Source organism: Corylus avellana, chromosome 2 (assembly GCF_965113065.1).
Source record: "Corylus avellana chromosome 2, dhCorAvel1.hap1.2, whole genome shotgun sequence".
Lineage (NCBI taxonomy): Eukaryota > Viridiplantae > Streptophyta > Magnoliopsida > Fagales > Betulaceae > Corylus > Corylus avellana.
The window spans coordinates 41320114-41346900 of record NC_142491.1 but is presented as its reverse complement, the minus strand read 5'-3'; the positions used below and the strand labels follow the sequence as shown (position 1 = coordinate 41346900).

General features: G+C 34.8%; 3 protein-coding genes across 6 annotated transcripts; 2 read left to right on the top strand and 1 right to left on the bottom strand.

Annotated features, from left to right (window-relative positions):
- The first annotated feature begins 4560 nt into the window (after window positions 1-4560).
- LOC132182714 (bidirectional amino acid transporter 1) lies at window positions 4561-12766 on the top strand. Of its 3 annotated transcripts, XM_059596052.2 has the most exons (9): window positions 4561-4757; window positions 4871-5131; window positions 8462-8722; window positions 9377-9395; window positions 9517-9736; window positions 9838-10019; window positions 10522-10811; window positions 10903-11032; window positions 12310-12766. In XM_059596052.2, exons 1-9 carry the CDS (start codon window positions 4627-4629, stop codon window positions 12655-12657), a joined length of 1842 nt encoding a protein of 613 aa, XP_059452035.2. In that variant the 5' UTR covers window positions 4561-4626; the 3' UTR covers window positions 12658-12766. The 3 variants fall into 3 exon arrangements, with proteins under 3 accessions (XP_059452035.2, XP_059452021.2, XP_059452028.1); XM_059596038.2 differs by lacking the exon at window positions 8462-8722 and having other exon boundaries at window positions 4567-4757; XM_059596045.2 differs by lacking the exons at window positions 4561-4757; window positions 4871-5131 and adding an exon at window positions 7606-8327.
- A 794-nt stretch (window positions 12767-13560) lies between these two features.
- Window positions 13561-18147, bottom strand: APRR6 (pseudo-response regulator 6). The gene is made up of 5 exons (XM_088512794.1): window positions 18030-18147; window positions 16756-16905; window positions 16175-16627; window positions 15824-15900; window positions 13561-14178 (listed from the first exon to the last, which is right to left on the bottom strand). The coding sequence occupies exons 1-5, from the start codon at window positions 18145-18147 to the stop codon at window positions 13561-13563; spliced, it is 1416 nt and encodes a 471-aa protein (XP_088368920.1).
- Window positions 18148-20860: 2713 nt separating this feature from the next.
- On the top strand, window positions 20861-26443 carry LOC132182732 (Ubiquitin-like superfamily protein). 2 transcript variants are annotated; one of them, XM_059596064.2, is made up of 7 exons: window positions 20934-21022; window positions 21120-21195; window positions 21480-21547; window positions 21709-21857; window positions 24457-24667; window positions 25375-25547; window positions 26064-26443. In XM_059596064.2, exons 1-6 carry the CDS (start codon window positions 21020-21022, stop codon window positions 25540-25542), a joined length of 675 nt encoding a protein of 224 aa, XP_059452047.2. In that variant the 5' UTR covers window positions 20934-21019; the 3' UTR covers window positions 25543-25547; window positions 26064-26443. The 2 variants fall into 2 exon arrangements, with proteins under 2 accessions (XP_059452055.2, XP_059452047.2); XM_059596072.2 differs by lacking the exon at window positions 21709-21857 and having other exon boundaries at window positions 20861-21022.
- Window positions 26444-26787: the final 344 nt, after the last annotated feature.

Genomic DNA, 26787 nt, shown 5'->3' with positions numbered 1-26787 from the left:
CTTGATTGTGCTGATACTAATACACTGATGGTTAATATGGCTCTTTTTTAATTTGGGACAAAACCCTCTTTTGACTATAGATGAAATTCATGATATTGATCTGCTAGTGTGAGAGTAGGGAGCATTGGTGTCCAAGTAGTGCATGATTTTTCTTTTGCATCTGACTGGTGATAAATTCCCATTATATGATCAAAACGATAAAGTAGACTGTTCGGCTCTAGACATGAGAATCTAGTAAGAGAGGGAATAAAAAAATAGTGACCAATTCTTATTACTCTAGATTTTAGTGAGAAAAACTTCCCTCTCTTTTGAGTAAGAGCTTCTCGTCTCCTAAGTGATAGGCCGTCTTTTCTGTAAGTGCTGAGAGAGGAGGAAGGGCTCCTTTTAAATAGTTCTAACTTAGTTAATTTCAATGCAATCTTTTCTGTTATGGTATCCAAAATCTCTTGATGTTACCGCAAGCTCACTTGTGGACTACTTTAAAATACATCGCTCCTATTTGACCTTTTTCTTGGTGCTTAAACCAAAAGGCATTGGACTTGGTTTTTTTTTTTTTTTTTTTGGACCAAATTCCACTTTATTTTATGGGCTATTAATGTTGCGACTCGCACCCGGCCACCCACTTTGTCTTTGTATTTTATTTAATTTCTTTCAAAAAAATTTCTTTCTATTAATGAAATTTCATCTTAACTAAAAAAATAAAAGTGAAAAAGATTCCAGGCTTTGGCTCCCTCCTTTGCTAATATTATCATATAAATTATAATGACCAACTCTGCATTCACGGGCATAGGGGTGGGTATCGGTCAAAACGGTCCGGTTTTGGCTCTAATCGGTTATTAACCGATAATTTTCAGTTAAACGGTTTCTTAACCGATACCGAACCGATAAGAATTTTAACTGAAATTATTGGTTATAACGGTACACGGTTAAACGGTTCGATTAAACCAGTTAACCGATTATCAATCTCACCTTCTTCTATGTTCTCTACTACTCTAACCCCCAAGCACCAAATGGCAAAAACTCTTACCTGAATTGAATCTTTGATGCTAAAAGAGATGTATGTGAGAGCAGATGGGGGCGGATATTGCGAGAACTAGAAAGAGAAAAAAAAAAAAAAAAAAAAGGAAGAAACCCATTCTCCTGCAATGGTGAGAAGGAAAAGAAAGAAAAACAATGAGGAAGAAAGAGTCTGCTGCGTGAGAGGAGGAGGGGAAAAAAAAAAAAAAAAGTGGCGTGGGAATTGGGAAGAGAAGGAAAATAAAGAAAAACAATGAGGCAGAAAGAGTCTGTTGTGTGGGAGGAGGAGAAAAAAAGAAAAGAAAATAAAATAAAAGAAATATGTGGCGTGAGAATTGGGAAAATAAATGATGAGAAAGAAAAGAAAGAAAAATAGAGAAAGAAAGAGTCTATAGTGGCTTGAACCCACAACCACGAGGATTTGAGCCTTGTGCTCTAGTTCCCTACCAACTAAACTATACTAGTTTTGTTACCAGCCTTCCCCCATACCGGTTCTTATCGGTTAAAACGGTTAACCGATAACAAATGGTTAACTGAACCGAACCGAACCGATAAGAATTTCGGTACAAAATTTTTATTGGCGGTTACGGTTAATATCGATTCGGTCGAAGCCGATAGACGGCCAGTTAAACAGTAACGGTTAATCTGCCCACCCCTACACGGGCATATGTGAAGAATATATATATACATGCGTGATAGACATAAATTTCTTACAAACTCGTATGCAAGAAGCGATATGTATCCTTTAAATTATTAAAAGAACATAATAGACACATATTATTAAAAAAACACATGCTTCTTATATACTAATGACACATGTAATGAAACAGTTAGAGTCTAACTTATAATTAAAAGAACATCTTCTTATATACTAATGACACAGTTAGAGTCTAACTTATAATTTTTTTTTTTTTAACAAATTGATAGCTATCTAATTTCTAGAGCATGTTTCACTTGAGGTTAGATATCATACTTTCGCTTTTGTAAGACATATCTCAGAATAATATTTATTGTGATTTGGATTAACTAGTTCATTCCAAAAGTTTATTATGCAAACCAATCGGAGCCTTATTTGGTCAACCGTACTCTGTCAAATATTTATCGTGATTTGGAATTCTACCAATTATTGTAATGGTCCCTATTAGGCCCCTTCATGCCGAGTGACCGTGACCAATAATGCCCACTAGGATTAATACTTTAAAAAGAAGAAGCTTAATTCGAATTCTCTATTAGTATTTAGACGGCGGACAATTCAAGTGCTTGGAAATTACAATACACCGTATGAGTACTAATCCTATATACCATCTTATAAAAATATTTTATAAAATTGATGTGATATAGTTTAGTAGCCATGACTCATGAGGGCTGATCCAATGACTACTAGATATTGCTACAGATATCTATATGAAATATAGCATATATAATTCTATCGTATAATCTATAGTCAACTGAGCAAATAAAGTTTTTCTTTATTATTAAAAAAAAAAAAACAGAAAATTATAATATATGTTCCAGGATCTATTCATTCCTTCAAAAGTTAGGATCGTGACATTTCACTCCGTTTATGAATTTTATATTCACAACATCGACGCTAACCATTCATTTAAATTTTCAAAATGGTTAAAAATTCAATTCCCATAATCGATCACGACCATACATCCATTCTCTGCTCGATTTGCTGGTGTCCGTTGATTAAATTTGGCCGTCCGCATATATCACTCCTTGCCTCGGCCCTCGGTCAAAAGGCCATTTTGGCCATATATGCATGTCTCTTATATCCCACATTAATCCCCTTTCCCGGAATATCGATTACAACAATCCTATATTCAAACCCCATTTCAATTTCTACCCCACGTCGTCGTTTCCCTTCTATATAAGGCGTCTTTTAATGCCATCTCTCTCAGACAAACGTCTTATAGCTATAGTCAACGTCTCTCTCTCTCTCGTATAGTAGAAAAATGAAGATAGTTCCTTCTGCATATTACGAAAGCTTGAAGAGGTATTGGAGGAGGAGAAGATACCAACGGCTATTTAATGGTGCAAAGAGCAATAGAAGGAAGCTCAAGATTGCAAGGCTTGGGGGTGGAACAAGAACATTAACCTCGAAGGTGATGAGGTTTAACATTAATACTGTTTCGCCAATTAAGCTCTTGGCGAAGTTGCATGATGCCTATATTGACATGATGATTCCGTTGGCCAGCAACGTTAAGCTTGGGTACCCAAACAACGTTGATTTGTTTGGAGGAAAGAGGGTTCCTAAAGGCCGCCAACAGATTTCCATGGCTTCTTGCGGTCAGGAAGTCGACGGCAAGTTGGTTTTGGGAATCTATAAGAGAATTGCGTCTTCTCGCTAAATAGCTGCCTTTTAATGCAACTTCATACTACTGTGTATAAGTGTTTTTTTTTTTTTTTGGGTTGTGTTTGTTCTTCTTTGAAAGTTGTGGAAGTTTAAGACGTTGAGCTATTTGTGAAAAAGACTGAAAAAGCTCGACCGTTGTAACTTGTAACTTAAAGTTCGCGAAATGCTTTTTTGTTTTTGTTTTTTCTGTCTTTTTTTTAAGTGCGGTTATTTGATTCATATATATCTTTTAGAGGAGTTCTGCTATTTGTCTGCTAAGAGTCAGATAAGTGTTTACCAAAGTCTAACGTGACTTTATTAAAAAAAAAAAAAAAATCATAGAAATCTCTCTCTCTTCCCCCATTTCGTATTTTTTTTGTTAATTAAATTTTTATGAATTAATATTTAGTTTCTAATGCCTCAAAACTTGTTTTTGAATTCAAAACTAAAATCTAGGGGTAGAAAATTAATTCTTTAGGAATGGTATCACTCAAAAGGGATTCAATCATCCTAAATTTGGTGCTAATATCTCAAATTTGAATTCCTCTTTAATGTTTATCTTCTTTAATTTTTTTTTTTTTTTTTTTTTTTAAATTGTAAATGTCTAAAGTTTGGTTGCCTCATGGCAGCCGTAAATCTCTACTCCTTTTAGAGAGAAGACGGCCCAATTTTAACGGTCAGTTTCTGGTAGCATTTTTCAGTCAAAACCATACATATATATCTTTTTAGCATATGTCTAGTGAGTATGCTAAAAAATATGTTAACGGTAACTTTAATGGTGTTTTGGGAAGAAAAATATAAAAGTATCTAATTTGAAACACCATGTAGTATATGGAATTCGGATACTTTTTAAATAACTTATTTATATACCTTTTTCCAAAATATTTTACTTTTTAAATGGTCTAGTATAGGTAGCCTGGAAATTCGTACCGCGAAAACCAGTGAAGCTGTAAATAATGGCCTCCATATTTGCTGTATGATATTATTGTCCGCGTAATAAGCGGGAGCTAAGCTACCCCAACTACAATAAGAGAGGGAGGGCTACACATAGACGCTGCCCAAATTTCACGTATTTGGTCCCACGCCCTTTTACTTCCAAATACGTATGGGTATTGGAAGCTAGCAACTCGTCAAAGCTCCCCCAGTCTTTGAAATCTTTATTCCAATCTAAATTTTGACCGTTAGATTTACAAGTGTTTTTTGCAACAAACTATTCCTCACACGTACCTATTAAGAATCAGATTGCGGGGCCGGAGTTATTGTGAGGCAAAATGGATAACGGAATTCGAATTGCTGAACAGGGAGGCCCCTATCACCGTATTGGGGACGGAGACGCCATTTCTTCCGATGATAGGCGCTTGATTCAGCTCGGTTACAAGCAAGAACTCAGCCGGGGCCTCTCGTACGTATGCTATCTTTCTTACTTCTTTTTTTTTTTTTTTTTTTCCTTTCTTGATTTATTTTTTATTTCGAAAGAGAAGTAATGGGTTTGTGTTAATACGTGGCACGGTGCAGGGCAATAGCAAACTTCTCGGTGACTTTCTCGATAATATCAGTGATCACCGGTCTGACCACGCTGTACGGTACGGGTCTCACGTATGGTGGGCCTCTTACGATGGTGTACGGATGGCCCTTGGTGGGCATGTTCACTCTCATTGTGGGCCTATCAATGGCTGAGATTTGCTCTGCTTTTCCAACTTCTGGTGGGCTCTACTTTTGGAGTGCCAAGCTCTGTGGCAACGACTGGGGCCCTTTTGCTTCTTGGCTCACTGGCTGGTACGTTCCTTCGTTCCCTTTTCTTTTCTTTTTTTCTACTCTGGAAAAGACGGAATAAAGATGATTATCAATTAAATATTTAAAATATTTACAAAAAATAAAAAAAATAAAAAAATATCTAAACTAATTTTTGGGTCTTATTCCGGGAAAGTTGACATGTATATGGGTCTAACCCAAATAAGATCTGTATGTGGGCCAATTATGACCGTGGGATATGGTCTTATGATCTTATCTGATAATCACAAACTTGATCCAATAAGTTCTTTAAGCATCAAATCCTATGCCTGACACTAGCTATTCTGCATCATCCGGCCCAAGCCCAATTTTGGCTTACGCAAATGGTGCAAGTGGAAATTTTTTTTTTTTTTGGTTTCATGTTTTCATTCAATAACCAGGTGTCTTTAATGCACATTAGGTTTTGAATTTGTTTAGGATTCCTAATATAATGGTTCATTAGGAACTTAACTTCAAATGGGCCAAATTGCATTAAGATTTCTTTTGAAGAGGGCCGTTATAATAAGGTTAATAAAATAGCCCCTAAATATTCTAACGAGAGGAGTGGGCTTGGGAGGGGCCATGGCGGTTCCCAAGCCCCCTTAGCTACGTCCCTCTGATTAGTACAATGCTTAGAAATTATATTTTTATAATTTATATCATATAATATTGATGTGATAGGTTTAACCAATTTTTGATTAGTCATTGTTAAAAAATTAAAATAAAATTTAAGGGTTGATTAAGACTCTCATATTAACATTATATAATAATTGTGATAAGTAAGGACAAAACTATACTCTAGCTTGGGGGCATTAGCCCCCTCCCCCCCACCCCAAATTTTAAAAATTGCTCTAAAATTATATGTTTTTATGAAATAAGTCCTCTAATTTTTTATTTTTTACCCTCTTCATTTTCTTTTTTATTTTAGGCCCCCAAATCTAAAATTTAGTTTCATCCCAAATGTAGTTTTTGCATTAGTGAATGATGGAAAATCAATGGTTTAATTGTTTATGTAATTTGTTAATGGTTAAGTTCAACATGTGTGGCGTGTCTGTATCTTCAAGAACATAGTTTTGGTGTGACAGATATGAATGTGTTTTGTGTGAACCAAAATCTGTCAATATCTTGTTTGGTCAATTAGAATGAGGAGACTCACGTTTAGAATCGCACAAGAATCTAATCAGGAGATTATATTAATTATTAAGAGAAATCATAAATATGTATAAAAAATATACAACTTGGATTCCACCATTTGTGAGGTTAATTAATATTTATTGTAAAGTATATTAATCAACTGACAATACTCCTCAGTCTCTGGCCTCTATCTTGCACGATACCCTTGCATCATAATTTTATATTAAGTGATCGTAGGAATTAAGATATCACCCAATGAAATAAATTAGTAGCATAAAAATATTAGACTTTATTGAAGATTCGACTCACTGTAGACACATTGAAATGTCTAGGCTTCATTTTGAAATTTCTACGTGATTAGCTGTCAGCCTGTCACTTTTCCATTTGACCAACGTGCCAATTAATTCTCTCTTTCTCATCCATAGACCATAAAAGATAAATGCTAAAGATCTATAAGTTTCATGTATTTAACTTATATTTTTTTATAATTAATTATTAAATTTGTGTGATTTACCATTGATTACGTAGAATCTACATAAATTTACAAATTCAATAATTGATTATAAGAAAATATAGATTAAATATAAAAAATTTATTGACTCCTAGTATTTCTCTTGCATAAAATATAGGCCGAGGCCCACAGTTGTCATGGTGTGCAGTACTTATGTTGCCCAGTGAAAGTCCAAAGATTGACTTTCCATATATTCCTTATAAAATAAGAATCCTCTCTATTTCAAATTTCTTTCATTATATATATATATATATATATATATATATATATATTAAAGCAACATGTGCATTTATGAGTGACATTTAATTTGAAGTGAAATGGATAAAATTTATTATTTAAAAACAGTAAATGGTGAGATAATATATTTATTATATATCAATATATTCATTATTAATTTTAAGTAACCACATGCGCTCACTTCTATTTATAGGTTGTTGCCTCTCACCTTTTTTTTTTATAGGGCTTTAGGCATTTCTACAAGTAATTTGTTACTGATATGGAGATTCATTTCTCAAGTTTGTTAGAGAAATGCATGGCATGAGTAAGTTGTTGACGGAGTTGGGGGAGTGAGAAATTAGCTGTCGGGTAGTACATCTTGACGAGAGTATACTCAAATCCTTGCTAGTCATCTGGGTTGAAGCCATCGAGCCTTCTATCCCCCTTCTTAGTTGTGGGTCATTGACTTTTTTATGCCTCTCAATTATGTGCTGCTGGATCTTTTGACAAGTAATTAGGCCATTAAAAAAGAATTTATTTTATAATTTAGATTAAATTTTACAAATTTAATAGTATATATATATTGATAGGTAGTAAATATGTACTAAATATGTCATTCCAACATCTTTTAGCTCGGACTTACTCATTGGAGCTAGCTATACAATGTGTGCAACATATCGATGCTTGGTCGATAAAAGTCGTCTCCAGTCATCCTAACTGGTTGTGGTATGTTTCTTTGTCGATTTGGCCCTCCTCGACCCTCGTGCCCAAGTGAAGTGACCATGTAAGTCCGTGCCAAAAATTAATTACTGGTATTACAGTTATATAAACGCTGCACCAAATACGGCAAGAAAAAATAAATAAAAGACTTCCGAGTCCAAAACAAGGTGGGAACTGGGAAGGAAATGAAACATGGGTGGGAATTGGGAAGTACAACAAAACACGTTACAATCCCCGCAAGGTGTGGATTCACATTATCGGAGGCTTTGGTTGACCAGGAAGAAGAGAGCTTCAGTCCAAAACTTGCCATTTCTTTGTGGGTACGCAGATGGGACTGTTCCTTTGAGTATAAAAGTATTCGCTATCGGCTATTGCCAAGGCCCATAAGATACAGAGAGAGAGAGAGAGACTCCAAGAAGGGAGGGAAAGAGATTGGCTGTTTGGTTGAAATATCCAAACCCAACCTTTTTCTTCTCTTTCTCTCTGTTTAAAATTCTCCACCTCTGTTCTCTGCTCTGAGAAGATGGTTTCCGTTGCTGAAAACGGCGCCGTCTCGGTTGATTCAGGACATACCCGTCTCCATGAGCTCGGCTACAAACAAGAGCTCAAGCGTGATCTATCGTAAATATTCACAATACCCTTTTTCTTAGTTTTTTTTTTTATCCTTTGTTTGGCCTTTTGATCCCCAATTCATATGAATTGGGTTGATGGGGTTGATATGGTCTTTTGTTTATGGGTTTGGTTGGGAACTGCAGGGTGGTCTCGAACTTTGCGTTTTCATTTTCAATCATTTCCGTGCTTACTGGTGTAACCACACTTTACAACACTGGGCTAAACTATGGGGGGCCAGTTTCTCTCACTTATGGCTGGTTAATAGCCGGTAGTTTCACCATGCTTGTTGGGTTGTCCATGGCTGAGATTTGTTCCTCTTATCCTACCTCTGGTGGTCTCTACTATTGGAGTGCCAAGCTTGCTGGCCCACGATGGGCACCCTTTGCCTCATGGATGACTGGCTGGTAATCATTTTCTCAGCTAGTTTTCTCTCGAGTTCTATTTCCACTTACTTCGATGGTTTCCCCTATGAACTTTGATTTACAACAATTCATCAAAGAAATGGGGGAAAAAATTTGGTAAAACGATTGCAAAAGATAGGAATTGTCATTTTAATTAGTTAGTAACTTACTTGTCAACTATACACTCTTAATCATCTCACCAATTATAGACCACCAATCAATTCGTAAGGAAATTGTAGTCAAAGCTGAAATACCGCAAGCATGTTCTACTAAGTTTTGGGCCAAGTCTAAAATGTGCTCGGCATGAGTTGCTTGCTACTGTCTTGTTTATTTTTATAATCAGTAATCCAAAAAAAAAAAAAAATGTCAATGGGAAACAATAATGGAACTAGTTCTTTGACATGCTGTAGATTTTATACTATATTTGGGATTGAATTGCAGAATAATCTGTGCTTTTAACCAGCTCATATTAAATTCCATTTTTCTCAGAACCAAAGAGAGAGTGAAATGTTCAATGTCCTTTTCTTGCTGTCACTAAGCCTAAAATTTTAAATATATTGCTTAACCAGCTGGTCAAGTAATCATAAGATAAGGAGAAGTTGGTCTTGTGCTATCAGATCTTCTGATGCACAGTACATAATTTTTATGTTTATGCAGGTTCAATATTGTTGGTCAGGTATTACTCGGCATTCCTGGAGTTTCAAGTCCTTCAGAATCCATTGGGAGGTGAAGCTTGTTTTGGATGTGATACAGTCTGTTATAAACTCTAAACTGTTTGGATAACTTTTCATTTGCAGTGGGCTGTTACAACAAGTGTAGATTTTTCACTTGCGGAGCTGATTCAAGTGATTATTTTACTTAGCACTGGCGGAAAAAATGGAGGTGGATATGAGGCATCTAAATATGTTGTTATAGGTATCCACGGGGTAATTTTACTCCTACATGCTATCATAAACAGTCTTTCGATCTCTTGGTTATCTTTCTTCGGACAGTTAGCTGCTGGATGGAACATAATAGGTATGAAGAGTTTGCCGACATTTTTTCCTTTTCCAGTTTCCACATGTTATTGCTTCAGGCAATCTCTTCCTTGGATCTCTAATGTTTCTTGGCATCCTTAGGTGTCTTTGTTCTTATGATTCTCATTCCCGCTGTTGCGAAGGAGAGGGCTAGTGCCAAGTTCGTTTTCACTCACTTCAACACTGATAATGGTGATGGAATCAACAGTAAATTATATATATTTGTTCTGGGACTTCTAATGAGCCAGTATACCCTAACAGGGTATGATGCCTCTGCTCATATGGTAAGTTGCTTTGTTCTTTTCATCTCCTCAAATAAAATCACTGCCTTAAGAAGCACAAAGAAACATGTCAATCTTGATTTGTCTGAGAAATTTCAAAGCTTTTGTTGGGTCAATACTAAGATCCTACCTCAATAAAATGGTCAGCTGTCTTAATAACAAAATCGTGGGAATTTCCGATGATATATAACTTACCAAGGATGTTTTAATTTGTTAATATGCAAATCGAGTGAATATCAATGGTTTTAAGATTCTTGAGGTTGACTAATTGCTATTCTAAAACATGTCCAAACTCACAAAATCAGGTGCTTATTCTTTATTCTACTTGCATATTGTCTAGTTCATTTAATTTATTTCTAAATAACCTGAATCTCGGGGGAAGAAATATATTATGGAACTTCTGTCATGTTTTGAGCCTTCACTTTTCTTTCTGTTGATGGCTTAATGATCGTGACCATTTAACCAGTACTGAATCTCCCAATTTCCTTTGAATTTCTATTTCTAGACAGAGGAAACCAAGAGCGCAGATAAGAATGGACCAAGAGGAATAATCAGCTCCATTGGGATATCTATTATTGTTGGATGGGGTTACATACTTGGCATCACTTTTGCAGTAACTAACATCTCATACCTTTTAGATGAAAACAACGATGCTGGTGGTTATGCCATTGCTGAAATTTTCTACCAAGCATTTAAGAGTAGATATGGAAATGGAGTTGGGGGGATTATTTGCTTGGGAGTGGTTGGTGTCGCAATATTTTTCTGTGGTATGAGTTCAGTTACTAGTAACTCAAGGTAAGCACATGTACATACTTATCCTCATATAATAGGAGTCGCTTGGGGAGTTTTGATCCCTTACTACTTTCTGCTTCATATTCATTTTCAGGATGGCTTATGCATTCTCTAGAGATGGAGCCATGCCATTTTCACCAGTTTGGCATAAAGTAAACAAGCAGGAGGTCCCCATAAATGCAGTTTGGCTCTCTGCCTTTGTATCATTTTGCATGGCACTGACGGTATGCACATCTTTTTTTTTTTTAATCAATTAACATATGTTTCTCTTGCCATTAACTTAGCCATTATAAGATTACATATTAAGATTTTGTTGCTTATAACTATGCACTAGAGTTGCTGATTTAGTGTTAGAAAATTGATCGCTCTTTCGGTAGGGACTGGGTATATATGTATCTGCATACACCTACAAGGGAGTCATATTTGTATCATATCCATATAGCGAGTACTTCTCAAATACTTCCAACTATCATCCTATAAACATATTAAAATTTGAAAATGTATCAAATGCATCTAAGATATTCTTGGTTAAGAATTGGACACACCTTGAATGCTAGAATATAACCTCTTTACACGAAGAACTGGGATAAAATTGCAAATAAAACCATGGAAGGGTTTATGACCTATATTTTGACTAATGTATATATTAGTGATGCTCACATACCATACAACTGTAGAGAAGTACTTGGTACTGAATAGAAAATGACATATATAAAACAGGTATATTTAGTCATTAGCATATCCTTGCTTTCTGTTTCCTTCAAGCGTTGTATTGGCATATCCATGCCATATTGTATCTGTACCCCTTTTCTGGGTCCATGCTTTATGCGTTCTCCCTCGTATGTCTGATAGATTATTGATAGCTTATTAGTACAAAAGGTATGAGTACCCTTATTTAGATAATTATGTTAAATAGGTCTATCTAACTAACAGCAAATAAAAGGAACCTAGGTTATGTTATTATGTTATGTTTAATGAGGAGGTTATCTTATTAAATTTCTGTCACTTAGTAATTTTCTCATTAAATTCTGAAACATGACTTATTTTAAACGCTTAAATGATATGGACAATTGAAATTTATGAATTTAAAATCTCAAATTTTTTAAAAAATTTAGGGGATCTTAATCCATGTTATTAACATGTGTCCGATTTGTAGCGAAAAACACAAGAAAGCAATAGATTTGGATTTATTACATTATCAGTGAGGACTGATTTTTTTTTTCCTGGTTTTATTTACTGGATGATATTTCTAAAAGATAAAATAGTCCTCACAGGTAAACAAATGCATTACTGGAAATATGGTATGAACTTGCTTGGTTGAGTTTAGTCTGCATGAATTTGGTTAAGCCCAAAGCCATGTTAGTTTTTTTTTTTTTTTATGTTAAGCCAATACTCACACATGCACTTGGCCCTTGACACCCTCTTGTAATAAAATTTGATCTCTGCTATTCCTTGAACCACTACTAATGGTATATGCGCGTGTTCATCTTTGTTTTTGCAGTCTCTAGGGAGCTCTGTGGCATTTCAAGCTATGGTATCCATAGCAACTATTGGACTGTACATTGCTTATGCCCTGCCCATCTTCTTCAGGGTGACATTGGCTCGCAAGTCCTTTGTCCCAGGACCTTTCAATTTGGGGCGCTATGGGGTCCTGATTGGATGGATTGCAGTTCTTTGGGTGGCGACCATTTCAGTCCTCTTCTCATTGCCTGTAGCCTATCCCATCACCAATGAGACACTCAACTATACTCCTGTTGCAGTTGGCTGCTTGTTCATTCTTACTGTTTCTTCTTGGATATTCAGTGCTCGTCACTGGTTTAGAGGTCCTATCACCAACATAAATACTTGAAGTCGTGTATAATCATTGATGAAGATATCTGACAAACATCATTATTTTTTTTAATCCAACTCTTACAATTTCTCCTTTCTAGTAAAAGTCAAAAGTTGATGAGCGACAACTATGTTCTTAATCATAGTGATGCGGGCATAACGCATTTCCATTTAAATGGGAAAGATCCTCCCCCGTAATCCTTTTCCCCATTCAATTAGGATAAAAATAAATTAAAAAAAAAAAAGAAAGCGCACTGCAGAAAATTGTTTGTAGAAGAAAATGTGTAGAATCTCTAATCCAATGGAAATCTATCAGTCTCTTTTGCTTTAAGAAAATTCGTCCTCGAGTTTTTATCAAACTTTCGTCGATCTATCGTGATGCCAAGTACTGGCTTGTTCCTCTTCAAGAACCGGTCCAAAACTACAATACAACTATGAAACTCTCTTGCATTCAAAGAAATATATCCCCTTGACATTCAAATTCCAGCTCCAAATTCTAAAGCTAGAAGAATTTTTTCCTCCGTTGAAACTGCATTGCCTATAGATTATAACTCACCCAACAAAAAAAAAAAAAAATAGTATCTATAGATTATCAATATAAGGTGGTTATGTGTCCAACAAAAGGAAAAAAAAGGTAGTTAGATGTCAGCCTGCATGAAAAGAAGGGTCTTGTCTACTTCCATTGCTGAGGTATATATGGATCAAGGACTAGGCTCCATCTGGTGAATAAATGCACCTGAAATCAAAATATGAAATATGCATAAGATACTTGGAACATCAGTCTTTGAGAACAATTAATGAAAAATCATCATAAAATGTACGGATAACTGGTTCTAGTTTCACTGAAGTCTTCTTTAATCAATGATTAAATCTGATTAGGGGACAAACCTTTTGGATGTAGAACTTCATTACTGGTAAATCATCAAAGTTCAAACTGTTCTGGATTTGTGACGTTTCCGCCTAAAGTCTCCCTCAGCCATTCACAATATCGATCAACATCACTGCCAAAATCGTACAACTCTAGATCTTCTGGGTCTTCTTCAAGCACTTTCAATAGATCACCATATTCGATCAGGGGTTGGTTTGGAGGAACCTGCTCTGTTATAGCTTCCAGTTGTTGACTCTCAATGTTGAAGTCGGCTAGAAATTCTTCTACATTGATTGCATCACCTGGAGTTGTCCCCGTAGAATCCAACGAAAATCGGTTCTGGGTTACTGTTTTCAAGTTTGGTAGCTCCAATTCCGGTACTTGAACACTGCTCCCTTCTAACCCAAGAGCTAGTTTCCCCTCTCTGTTTTCGTTCTTGTTTAGATGGTATGGAAAACCATTGGTGTCAGTGGAAAGATATGAATTTGGATTCGCACACAAGCTCTTATATCCAAAATTAGAACTTTCATATCGTAATTGGGAGGGAAGAAAAATCTGCTTCTTGTGTGATTGTGCAATTTCAGTTCTGCCATAGGGACCAGATGATTTACTTATGAGAGGTAAATTAGTGACAACAGTCTCGTTGATACGCTGTACTTGAGCTTTGTATTTCTGCAGGGAGAAAAGGAGCAGTGCTTCAACAATAGACGAATGACAAAGAAAAATATACGGCTGCCAACTAAAAAAATCAGAAAGAAAATCATAGTGATAAGAATACTTATAAGCCATTTCCGCGTCCAAAGAAGAAACGAAACATGGAAAAAGGAAATAATAAAACAAGTAATATTGCTGCTTGAGTAATGAATTTATTTTCTAAAATTCAACCATTTTGCTCCATTGCTTGCATGCCAAGAGTCCCAAGCTCATGCAAGTTCTTATTCTCTTCAGTTATTTGTCGGTATCCTACTTTTTTTTTTTAATGTCCACACAAAAGGAGATGAGAGATTTAAACTAGTGATTAGTGACATCCACTTCATAAAGCGTAGTCTTCAGTTGATTGAACTACCGTTTTAGGACGTCTGTATCCTACTTAAACAAGAAACTAATTCCAACTAGTTATGTAATGACTTATAAAAAATGTTAGTTATAACTAATCAAGTTACAATTAAAATTCTCTAGAATCACTTATTGAGATTGCGATCAAGGCCTCCACATTGACATCCTTGGCCAGATTAGACCGGCAATCTCAAGTGAGAGATTGTGGTGGAGGGTATGATGCATAATGCATCATGAAAGATTACTTATCTTCCCACAATAAAAATAAAATTAAAATAAATAGCGGTTGGGGTCACTTGACCCGTGCGGATAAACTGACAACTAAAGTTTTGGTTACTAGGGGTTTATTTTATATATTTTACTTTTCTTTAGGCTTATCTTTGTCTTTCAATGTTTTAGCATAAGAGTGCTATTATTATACTTTGTGCTATTTAGGGTTTCTACAAGTTTTCTATAAAAGCTAGTTATATTTTTTGGCAAGAAAGTTAATTGGTTTTGGGTCAATAAAATTTCTAGAGAGAGATTTTTCTTGTTCTTCTTCCAAACTTCAGGTGTTCTTGAGGAATCAACGAATTGTTGATGTCTTTATTCCTGGTAACCTCATAAGTGAATCAGTATGTTTAAAGATTGGTTTGCTTGAGGTATTCGTGTGCCAATCAACGGATTAATCAAGATTGTTTATCCCTTTCTCTTCTTTTTTTTTTCTTTTCTTTCTTTCTTTTTTTTTTACAAAATCCAATTTTTCTACAAACTTCTCTGCATGCAAGATGATTTTATGATATGAGTTTAATTTGGGGGGAGGGGGGCATTAAATTCGAACAATTCACTATAATAATAATAATAATAATAATCAAACACTAAGAGATTAATACAAAAGAACCCATAAAATTTATATGAAAAACCCTCCGGTGTAAAGGAAAAAATTATGGGATAAATTCGAACAATTTACTATAATAATAATAATAATAATAATAATATAAAGATTACAATGCTCAAGTCTATACCTCAAATCAAAACCTAATGCTCGTTAAGACGAATTAGCTAGGATTTTCTCCAGTTTGGAGAATATCCAGTAATTAGTCATAGATATTTTTGTCAACTCAAAAAGTGAAAAGATAAAAATACTCATAAAATGAACCAAAGAACATATTGTTTCGGTTAAGACGTCGTCAATCAACACAAAGGGGTCTCAACAAGATAATTAACGTTGACAATAATGTTTGAACTCTTGGATTTGAAACAGTTGAGAGGTTTCTCTTACCTGTAGATGGCTGGCAACCTGGCGCACGGTCAAATTAGACACATTCATCATCTTTAGTATTTTCTTCGGTCGAGCATCTAAATCCGACAACAAGAAATTCATTAAAGTAAACCCCAAAAAAAAAGTGGGCATATAGAATATGGGAAAAAAACAGGAATTTGATGTTACTTTTATCGCCTAGCGCACTAAGGGCTGCTGTAAACTTGAGATGTAGCTTTGGAGTCCAAAGAAATCGTGACTTTTTTTGATCGGTTGAGCTTTTATTGTTATCTTTCCTTTCCGCCAGCCTTTCCTCCTCAATGGCTCTCATAGTACTTACGAAATCCATTTGACGTTCTGAGCTCAACTTACTTCTCTTGATCTCTTGTTGTTTGCTTTCACCGCCATCATTTGCTCTCTTCATGACGATTCTTCCTTGTTTCTGGCTCTCTGATGACGCCCTCAGCCACTCCATGCAAGTATTTTCGGATTCTCTTTCGTGGTTTTTCCCAACAACAAGCCCAACTTCTACTTCTTGTTGCTTGTTTTTCCCTTTGGGATCCATTGTCATATGTTGCCTGTCAATGCCATGCAAGACACCACCTGCCTCTTTGGTTTTAGAACCTTGAGGTTCCTTGCTAATGTTCACCTTTCCTTCATTACTAATTGCTTTTAGGCTTTTCTTCATAGGGTTTCCTCTCCTGCGATAAACATGTTGCCATACATGTTTGAGATCCTCCAAACAAATTGGTTTCTCAAGGAAATAACATGCCCCTTCAGCCAAGGCTCTCCGGGCTACGTTTACATCTCTTTCGGAGGACATCACTGCATGCAGGGACGAAACTACGAATTTAACTTTACGGGTGAACTTATTTTAGGGGCAAAGTAGAAAAAAATAGACCTAAAAATATTTTTTTAAAACAAATATAAAGGTTAAGACAGATGAAGCTTACAAATGAAAGGAATGTCCTTCTTAAGAAGTATGTGCGGAAAAGAAAGGCCATCCATATCCGGCATGTTCATGTTTGCTATGACAAGTTTGAATCGGTCTTCTTGTTCACAAATCATAGACAGTGCAAGAGATGCTACTTCAGTGGTGGTGACTGAAAGAGAAACACAGTACATAAACAATTTTAATAAAATTTGGCATATAGATAAATTTTATAAAAGCTTGCTAGCTAGAATTATAAATCTACTTTCCCAGCACAACATAAATTATATATACATAAATTAATGAAATGTACAATAAATAAAAAAAGAAAGTAGGATATATCATGAAGTTCTTTTTTTTTAAAAAAAAAGAAAAGAAAAGAAAATTAGAATAGCATTTATATCAAAGATATTAATTATGAGCTCAACCCTAGATCATCATCATCATCTTCAATAGACAGACAAAGGTTTGACGTAAGACTACAAAAACTAGAAAAGGAAAAGAAATAAAACTCGAAAAAATTAGAAAGCTATAGGACCGGCTAAAACATCAATGGCCCCTAAGGTTTACAAAACCTATGAGGCATGCAGGCAGCCCATAAGCTATAGAACAAGTTTTCTTAAAGGGAAATTCCAAACAACTAAGCCCAAAACATCATAAATGGATCTGTCTATTTCAAATAAAATAGAGGGAAGCCATTTAGTGAAAATGGTGTAAAAATTGAGATAAGATTACCCTTATTTTTAAGAGAATGACAATTATGTTCCACTCTTTTGTCTAAATGGTTTATCTCCGTTTCTGTTTCCTAAAACATCAAACGAAGACCTTGACCCTAAGTTCTTACAAATGTAAAAGAAACAAGTCATTAAATAACTATGCCATCCAAATGAATCCCTCTATGACGTCTGACCAGCTGTTTTAATTGCATGGAAGAAATTCTCTCTAAATGATTTTTTCTCTCACATTTTTGAGATTTCTGTTGTGGATATATATCCTTAATCTTTAGATCTATCAAAAAGTGAAAAAACTTGAGTTTGATGAAATCTGTCTTAGTAACTTAATATGTATGTATATACACACACAAACATGGACACTTCATACAGTTAAAAGATCTCTATTAATTCTATGTATTAATGTATATGATAGATGGGCACTGGCCAAACAGTACATGCAGAGATCACAGGTTCTGTTCACTAAGAATCAGAATTCACAAGTGAAGACATAAAGTACCAAAACTAAAAAAATACAAAAATAAAGAGGAAAAGCAAACAAAAAAAAAAAAATTGTTTCTTTTACCCTGGAATGAATATTGTTCAAGCAGTGATGCAAGGTACAAGAGGGACATTGTGTCATGATCCACCAGAAGAATATTAAGGCCGCGAGCAAAGCTGGGGATCAAGGAAATTCCTTCCATTTTCACAAGAAGAAAAGAAGAACAAGAAGGTGAACACTGACAATTATCTTGAAGTACGTACACGAAGTAGGCTTAGACAAAGAAGCTCGAGCCCAAAACAAAAGGTAAGAACAAGAACAGGAACAGGAACAAGATTAGGATTAGACCAAGAAGCTTTAAACATCGAGAGAGAGAGAGAGAGAGAGAGAGAGAGAGAGAGAGAGATCTAGAGAGAGAGGCAGACAAACGTACAATGATGCCCTGAAACTTGGCTTAAATGGATTGAGGGATGGGAATCAGTGGGACTCTATGTGCAACACTTAGCATTACCAAGCGCATGAACTTCGGGGGTACCTTGGAAAATTAACTAAAGTGGCTCCTATCTAATTTTTTGCCACATAAGTAACTTACCAATTAATGTTTTTAAGTGGGTCACATAGCAATTGCCACGTAAGATGACACATATGCTTGTAGAAGAGGATTTGGCTTATATGCTGTTATTTTAATAACATCATATATGCTGTAGTTTAATCAACTATCAAGATTGAATTTCTTAAAATCTTTTTTCATTTTTTTTTATCCTATTAAATACTTCTAAAAGTAAGTCAACTTTAAAATTCAATCTTAACCGTTGATTCAACTACAGCATGCTGTTATTAAAATAACAGTATGTAAGCCGAATCCGTAGAAGAAAATATTGTACTGAAATTGATAATATCTTTAGCATTTTCGAAAGAAAAAAAAATTGCTGGAGTGGTTTGGAAAAGAAAATGTTTTGTGGGGCACACTTCTATAGCCAACTAATTCGTGACCCGTATTTGACTGTGAGAACAAAAAGGTAACACCAACATTAGCTCATTACTTGGTTGAATGGAGCTAACGTCTTTCTCTTGTTGACCATTGTCAAACAAGCCCACTGTTGACCATTTCATACTGCTACACTTCCAACTCTTTTATACATAAAAATTCAATTCATAAGCACATTTTTCTGATTAATGTATTGTAATTGTTTTTCTTCATAATTAAATATTATCATATTGCATGATTAATAAAGTTGATGTTTGAAGAGTTTATGTTCCTTTCCATGACATTGTGAAAATAATTCCACCTTCCATATAATTTAAACTCTTTGAACCCAGTCAAGTCGTGCAATTAATCTTCAATACCATTAAATTTTTTGCACCATTGTTCTTTAAGATTGAGTTAATTAAATCCATTGCCTTGTGCGGCCCTGGAATTCCCTGGCTTGCTTATGGTTCTTTTGGGATCATTGGTAATCACCATTGCCTGCTGTTTGGTTCTTTTGGATTAAATCAAGAATTTGTTCTCGTATGTTTGTTTTTGCGTTGTTTTAGTTTGTTTTGGGTTTATTGTTAGGGAGCCCATCCTATTTTTGTTTTTAGGATCTCTCACTTCTTCTTCTATTTGGATCATAAGTGAGAAAAATCCATTCTTCTAACCATTTCCTTATTCAGTTAAAATAAAAAAAAAATAAAAAAGAAGTCAATTAAATCCAGGTCTTGATTTTTCAAATTAAGAATTTTACATTTGGTAAAACCTTGACCAATATTTCGTCACTGTTACATCAATTGCAATATCCATCAGTCAAACAATGTTCAACTCTCTTATAACTGTTAATAAATAACTTGATGATTTCAAATGATAGGGTTATTTTATATGGTAATTCAATTCAAACCTACCTAATTACGTACTCCTACAAACATCATAATTATGTTTACTAATCTTGTCTTTGGCTTGGGTCTAGTTGATGTTTGATGAGGAGATTGTGACACGTGTTTTTGTGTAATAATCATTTAAAATGTAAACATAAACTTAAGTTAATGGAGATGATGAAGTTTCTTGTAAGTTATCTAGAATCGGAGATAAGTACTCCTTTCAAAACAATTAACAACTTTCGCATATATGCTTACTTGAATGTCTCTCTTAAAATGGATTAAATACTGTTAATTGGAAATAATTTTTTTTTTTATTTTTCACAAATAAATGCTAATTATACTAGTGTTTATATTCCATTTGACTATTCATGCTGCATTTGATTAAGGACTGCTCTATACCCAGTGATTTGATTCTCAAGCTTTAGCTTTTTTAGAGAGATAAATTCATGTCCTAGAAATAGATTAAACTTGTATTAAAGTGTCACAACATTCCTACTAATTTTTCTAACTATACACAATTTTGGTAATGCATAAACTTATGCTCCTTCAATGTTATTGATTGGGTGAAACATAATTTACTATCTTATATTTATCAACTTACTTATGCAATTAATTACATTTGAAGTGTGTTATCTTTTCTTAACTAGTAATGATACCCTTACAATTCTTGTACAAGTAATGCTATATACCACTTCCTTTTTTTTTTTTTTTTGTCACAAATATCTCTCAATATTAATGTAGCAATTTTATTAATTCTTGAATAATAAAAACTGATCTAAGAGTTGATTGAGACTGCCACGTTATTATTGTGTAATAAAAATATGATTTTTAGCATTACCTTTTTACGACTTGTTGACACATGTTAACGTGTAATTAGAGCCACATCAGCTTTTAAAAATTTAACACTCTTCAATCACATGTTAACGTGCATTAATAAATTATATAAAATCTGTAGATTTAACATTTTTCTTTTTTAATAAAGTAATATGTGCTGCATGTTATATTGATTTGGGCTTTAATAAGCGTTTTCCTTTTGGGGTAAAGCCCGCCCAAATTGCACCAAAAGAAATGGAAGCGACGGACCCGCGAAACCATGACTCGGATGTGCTTCATCGCCACGATTCAAATAAAACTTTCACATCGCATACGACAATCTTCGCGTTTCGGCGGGACGGAGAGCGAGAGCGAGAGCTGAGTAAGGTCTCAAAGTTCCAAAAATGGTGAGCGTCTCTTGCTCTTCTTGTAGCTTCGAAATCTGATATCGAATACAACTGACCTAGGGTTTATCTCTCTACGACTCTGTGTTTTGATTTTCAGGCGGATTCAACCGAAGAACTGGAGCCCTTGTTTGATTACAGCCGCGTCCAGCCTTTCGATGTCGTGTGCATCGACGGTGAGTTTCAATTCCTTTTGGAATCTCTTCACGCGTCCTTTTACGCTCTTTATCACTCTTATGCTTTGCTTTGTTTTTCAGAAAATCCCCACAATTCCAATTTAAAAGTTTTATGTGTTTCTTTTTTCTGTACCTTGCGGGAATATGAAATTTTATATAAGTTGAGCTTTATTCGACTTTGTATTATGAAATGGAAACAGATTAAACCGTGAAATTAGAAATTTTATTCTCTTTCAAGTTTTCTAGGTGACCAATATGCTTTCTTTCTTTTTTCCTTTCCGTAGATGAGGATGATGTGGATTCATCTCAAGCTTTCTCTTCTAATAAACGGAGGAAGATTTCTGAACCTGTTGTAAGATTCTTTATCTTTCCCTCGACATACATGGATACATACTGTAATGCATGAGAGTGTCATTGTGTGAGAATTGAATTGATTAGAGATTTTTGTCCGTATTGTATTTGTTGGATATAATGGTTCTTCTTTTGGTCGGGGGGTACCCTTTTGGGGGTTAGGTTGTTGAGGATGCGGAGGAAAACACGAAAGTAATAAAAATTGTAGATTGTGAAGAAAACAAAGAGTTGGATTGGCTACCACCGCCACCCAAGGTTTCCAGTGACGTTCAGAAGTTGCTTGGGGATAATTCTACTATAAAGGAGTTGAGGTATATGCATATAAGTGGATATAGGGTTTTAATTGACATAATCTTTTTTTTTTTTTTGAAGTGATAATTGACATAATCTATTTATGCTTCAAGAAGAAATTTTGGGCGGATGGGCAGTTTTTTGTAATTCTTCATTTTCTCTTCTAGTTTTATTCTTATTGAATTGATGACAAATGCAAGTACACATTGTTTTTTGCTTGGTAAGTTACATACGCACCCAGTGGGACTCAACCCACGAACTCACCCTCTACCTCGCTACAAAGGGAGGAAGTGCCATTTGAGCTATAGCTCATTGGCAATGCAATTACACATTGTAAGACCGTGCTGTGTGTGTTTAGAAATTTGGTCTTAATAGCCAAATTATGTGTAAGTTGTGATTTCTACAGTTTGTTAGCTAGATATCTGTAAGTTTTGATTGAGAAACATGTATAAATATGGTGTAACCCACAATAGAAAGGGAATCTCCAAATTATGATGCAACATGTATAAATATGTGATACCATGGGGGCACCATATAACAGGGAGTTGGCATTCATCAGAATGATGGAAGGAATGAGCATAAGGAAAGAGAAGTGTTAATAATTGCACAAGGAAGGACTGCTAAACATTTTATTTTCTTATTATTTTTTATTTTATTTTTCAATTCTACCTTTACATTGTTCTTTTCCTTATCCAAAGGTTTTTAGGGAGAATTGATTCTCTCATCTTCTAATGGCTGCATTTAAACATTGCATCTGTGGAATATTTGCCAAGTATCTATGCTGATTGAAATGTAACTCTAGTCTATCACAATGTAAGATCAAATGACACTTATAAAAAAAAAGAAGATCAAATGATGACAAAACACTTGACAACTGATTTGAAGAAATTGGGTAAGAATGAGGTTTTGATTGGAATGTCAATGAAATTTGGGTACTTTTGTGTGACCACAATGTCTCAAAGGATTTATAAATGCTTAAATGTAAATGCTGTAAAGTAACTTTCTTTTATTCAATGATTTACATGCATAAAGATATTTTGATACTCCAGGATTTTTGTTAGCTTTGGTCGTAATAGGTTCTATAGGATGTTTGCCACCTTTTAGAAAAGTTTGAAACCTTTGTCTCATATTGGTCACTCAATTATGACAAGGCAGGAATATATTCTGATATAAAAGGGACATGGTGGCTGCTTTGTGGGTTGCTTTTAGCATTTTGATGTAAAATTACAACAGAACTAGCTGAGCATTATGGAGTGTAGATATTGGTTAACTGAAAAATGACCTTTTTCCTTTGGTAGTCAAGTGTACCAGTAATAGTAAAATGGATGAAAAGTTTTCTTAGGCTTGTTTAGAAGAAAACATTTAGGAATATCAGCATGTGGTTTCTGTGGATGTTGCATTATGAAGAGCTAATTGAAATTTATTCGTGGAAGTCTACTTTGTTTTCTTATTGTCAGAGGATCGAATTGGGGTGTTTGAATTTGGAAATGATGCAGATGAAGTTAGAGTTAGTTAAAGTCACATGCTCTGATTGAAGCTGACTGTGTGACTTCTGATGAAATCAAGCTGCATAGGGATCTCATGTTACTAAACCCAATTAAGGCATTTAGGTAATTGGGCCTCCATAGGTCAGGCAATGCCAAGACAAAAATTTGTGATAGACGTACTTGCAGAGCTGTAGTTAATTTTTTTCTGTTGTATTGAGTAAAAGGAAAGTTGTCTATAAATTAAACTGTTTTATGTTACTCATATAGATGTATTTATTAGTAAGTGAATTTATCTTGTTTTTCATAGATGCAAGTCTTTTTGAAGTGTAATTGAGAAAGGAAATTTTCTTCCTAACATATTGTTTTTTTCTTCTTTTCTTTGTGTGCTTATGTTGTATCATTGAACATTAACATGCTGTGCTGTTGTTGAGTGTTGAGGTAGATATAGAGCTTGGCCTTCTGGGTGCAAGGCTGCTAGGTTCCATGACTGCCTATGTCTTTTTTAAGCCATTAGGATGTGCAGGCTAGGTGAAACTATCAACTAAAGAATGGTTCGGTAACAATTGGATTGCATTGCAGCCTGCTAAATTATCTTATAGTGATAACCAAAAAAAAAAAAACTCTGGTTTAGCCACAGTTGATATCTGCAGTGCAGCCTTTAACATCAATCCACATAATCTTTTAGCTCCATTACAACATTGCAAAAGCCGAAAAAAAAAAAAAAAAAAAAAAAGCCAATAAAGGCAGGTTTGTCAGCAAACTTTTTTTTTTTTTTTTTTTTTTTTTAAATTGATTTTATTTGGCAGCAGATTTGTTCCTTACTTTCACCTGTATCTCAAGAAGTAGTTTGACATTTAGATGCGTATGTTGAGAGTTGTTACTGATAATTTAATTTGTATTCCTGTTGAGATGATGTCATGCATCATACTAGAGTTGATAACAATGCTTATACAACCTACTGTAGGCATTTAATTTGTGGCAAATGATCAAGCAACCTTGTTATTTTTATCTGGTAACAATTTTATGAAATTCTAGACTATTTAACCATGAGCACTTCATATCTTTGTTTCTGATTTTATTAACACTTTTCCCTTACCATGCTTGCCAATCAAATTTTTATCCTCGCATGTAGGTTGAGGAAGCAAGAGCTTGTCATATTTGCAAAATCAGCTGAAGATGTGTTGCGAGCTGTGGAGGAGTCTGCAAAAAGAGAAATTGGTAGTTCAATGCAGTCTTCTCTGGAGGCTGTCACTGACCAACCATCAAAGCCTCCTTGTGAAAGAGTTAAGATAGTTATTTCTGTTCAGGATAAGGATGGGCACAAACAATTTCGCATGTACATGGTATATCTTTGTGCTGGGATTTTGGACTTATTTACTCAGTAGAATCTGTATGTTCCTATTTTTTTTTGTTTATCTTGCCTAGTTATTATCAGTAGGAAGTATTAGAATGAATGTTCAGCTGTCTTCTAATCACTAATATTTCTCTATTTTCATGGATTATTGCAGAAATCTGTCAATCAGTTTCCAATTGGAAAACTATTTATTTTCAATTTAATTAGGGTGAATGTACTGTACTGTTCATAATGCTCTACAGTACTTACTGCTGGATAGAGTATGGGTTGTTGAATTATAGGGCTGGAATTAGTCTAGGCATGAGCTTCTCTGTAACATCAATAATATGTTGAGGTAGAATGAAAGGAATATCATTAAAGTGTTTGATGATCATCTATGATGTGTAGCTTAAAATTGATCTTTTGCTGAATTATATGGTGGTTTCAAAGATAATATATATTTTTAATTAAGCTATTACCCTCTTCCTGTATCATTTTTTTCGTTTATTTATAATTATTTTATGTTTTGTTAAGAAGCAAGTGCTATTGGTGCTAAATGTTTCCCTTTTTTTTGTTCTGGCTAAGAAAATATGCATTTCTTCTGTGTTTTATTTGTTACTTTGTTCCATACCTTTTTGTACTCTTGCTTTATGTATTATACTGTTAATGAGCTCAACATGCATACATATGTAAGTAGAGTTTCTTCTAATCTCATAGGATGACAAATTTGAGCGGCTCTTCAAAATGTATGCGGATAAAGTTAAGCTTGATATACAGAACTTGGTATTTTGCTTTGATGGGGATAAAATAAGTCCGGCAGCAACCCCTGATGGACTTGGTATGGAGGATGAAGACATTATTGAGGTGCATGTTAAGTCAAGCTGATTGAGGTAAAGTGTCGCTGTATCTTTCAAACTTGCCCTTTCTGGTCTTGCTTTATGAAATTTTGGATCATGGCTGTATCCTTTTTACCCCTACTGATGGATTGAATCCTGTTTCGTATTCTCATTTTTGTTTTCATATATATGGATCTTGGTTACCATGGCAGTTAGACTATTAGAAGAAAAAAAAATCGTTTCCATTCTAATTTTAAATATCATGCACTCATACTTATCAAAAAAAATAAAATTGTGCACCATTTTTTTATCAGCTTCTGGATTTGCTGTATTAAGGTATTTAGAAAAAAAATGGCCCATTAAAAATTTGAAATTAAGTGTCTATATCCCTGGTTCGCCTGCTTTGTTATTCCTGCAGTAAATTGTTCTCTAACTGTTTGTATTTTCTCTGTAATTTCTTATTGATTCCGTTTTAACTCTGGGTTTTACTTCAACTGTGCCATTTACTATTGTGGTTTATTTTGAGTTTATTGCCCGTCTAAATTTTTTACTGCATCTGCTTTGTCTCAGGTTTATGCTTCAATCATGGTGCTTGAATCAACTTTGTGTTGCTTTTGGGATATAGATCCGGCCTTCAGTACAACAACTATAGTTCTTATTTTTTTGTTTGTTGGTTGTGCAATATTTGGCCTTCAATTGTATAGTGTCATGGATAGTTTTGAAATTATGCCATCAACAGTTTGTGCCATAAGCTCTTGAACGACATTGAGAAAAGAGAAGAGTATCATTGTCTTATGAGTACCCTTGTAATTCTTATTACTAGCTTATGGCTTTTTTGATCGGTTGGTGGAATAACGCAATAATTGTCTATGTAGATGCTCTATTCTATTGCACGTCTACATATTGTATCTTTTGGTTGGACAATTTTTACTTAGGAAAAGTTTGAAATTCATCTTACATACCCCCAGGATGCGTTTCATGACAGTTTCCTCAAGGAGGTGAAAGGTGAGTGCCCAATGCCAGAGTTGATTATGCATCTTGCACGACAATATAAAAAGTTACTTAAAGCATGTCAGTCGGTGTGAAATGAAATGGGTATTTGAGCAGCATTATTATATTCTTTGTTCCACCAAGTGTACGAGTAACATGTCATGCTGTGTGTTTCCTTGTCTAGGGTCCTTGAAGGACTTTATTACCATGAAGTCAATTCATAAGGATGTTTCGGGTGTTTCAGGACATGGTAGCCCAGTTGTGCCACTAGGCCTTCTTTTGGAAGGTAACGGACAATGAGGGT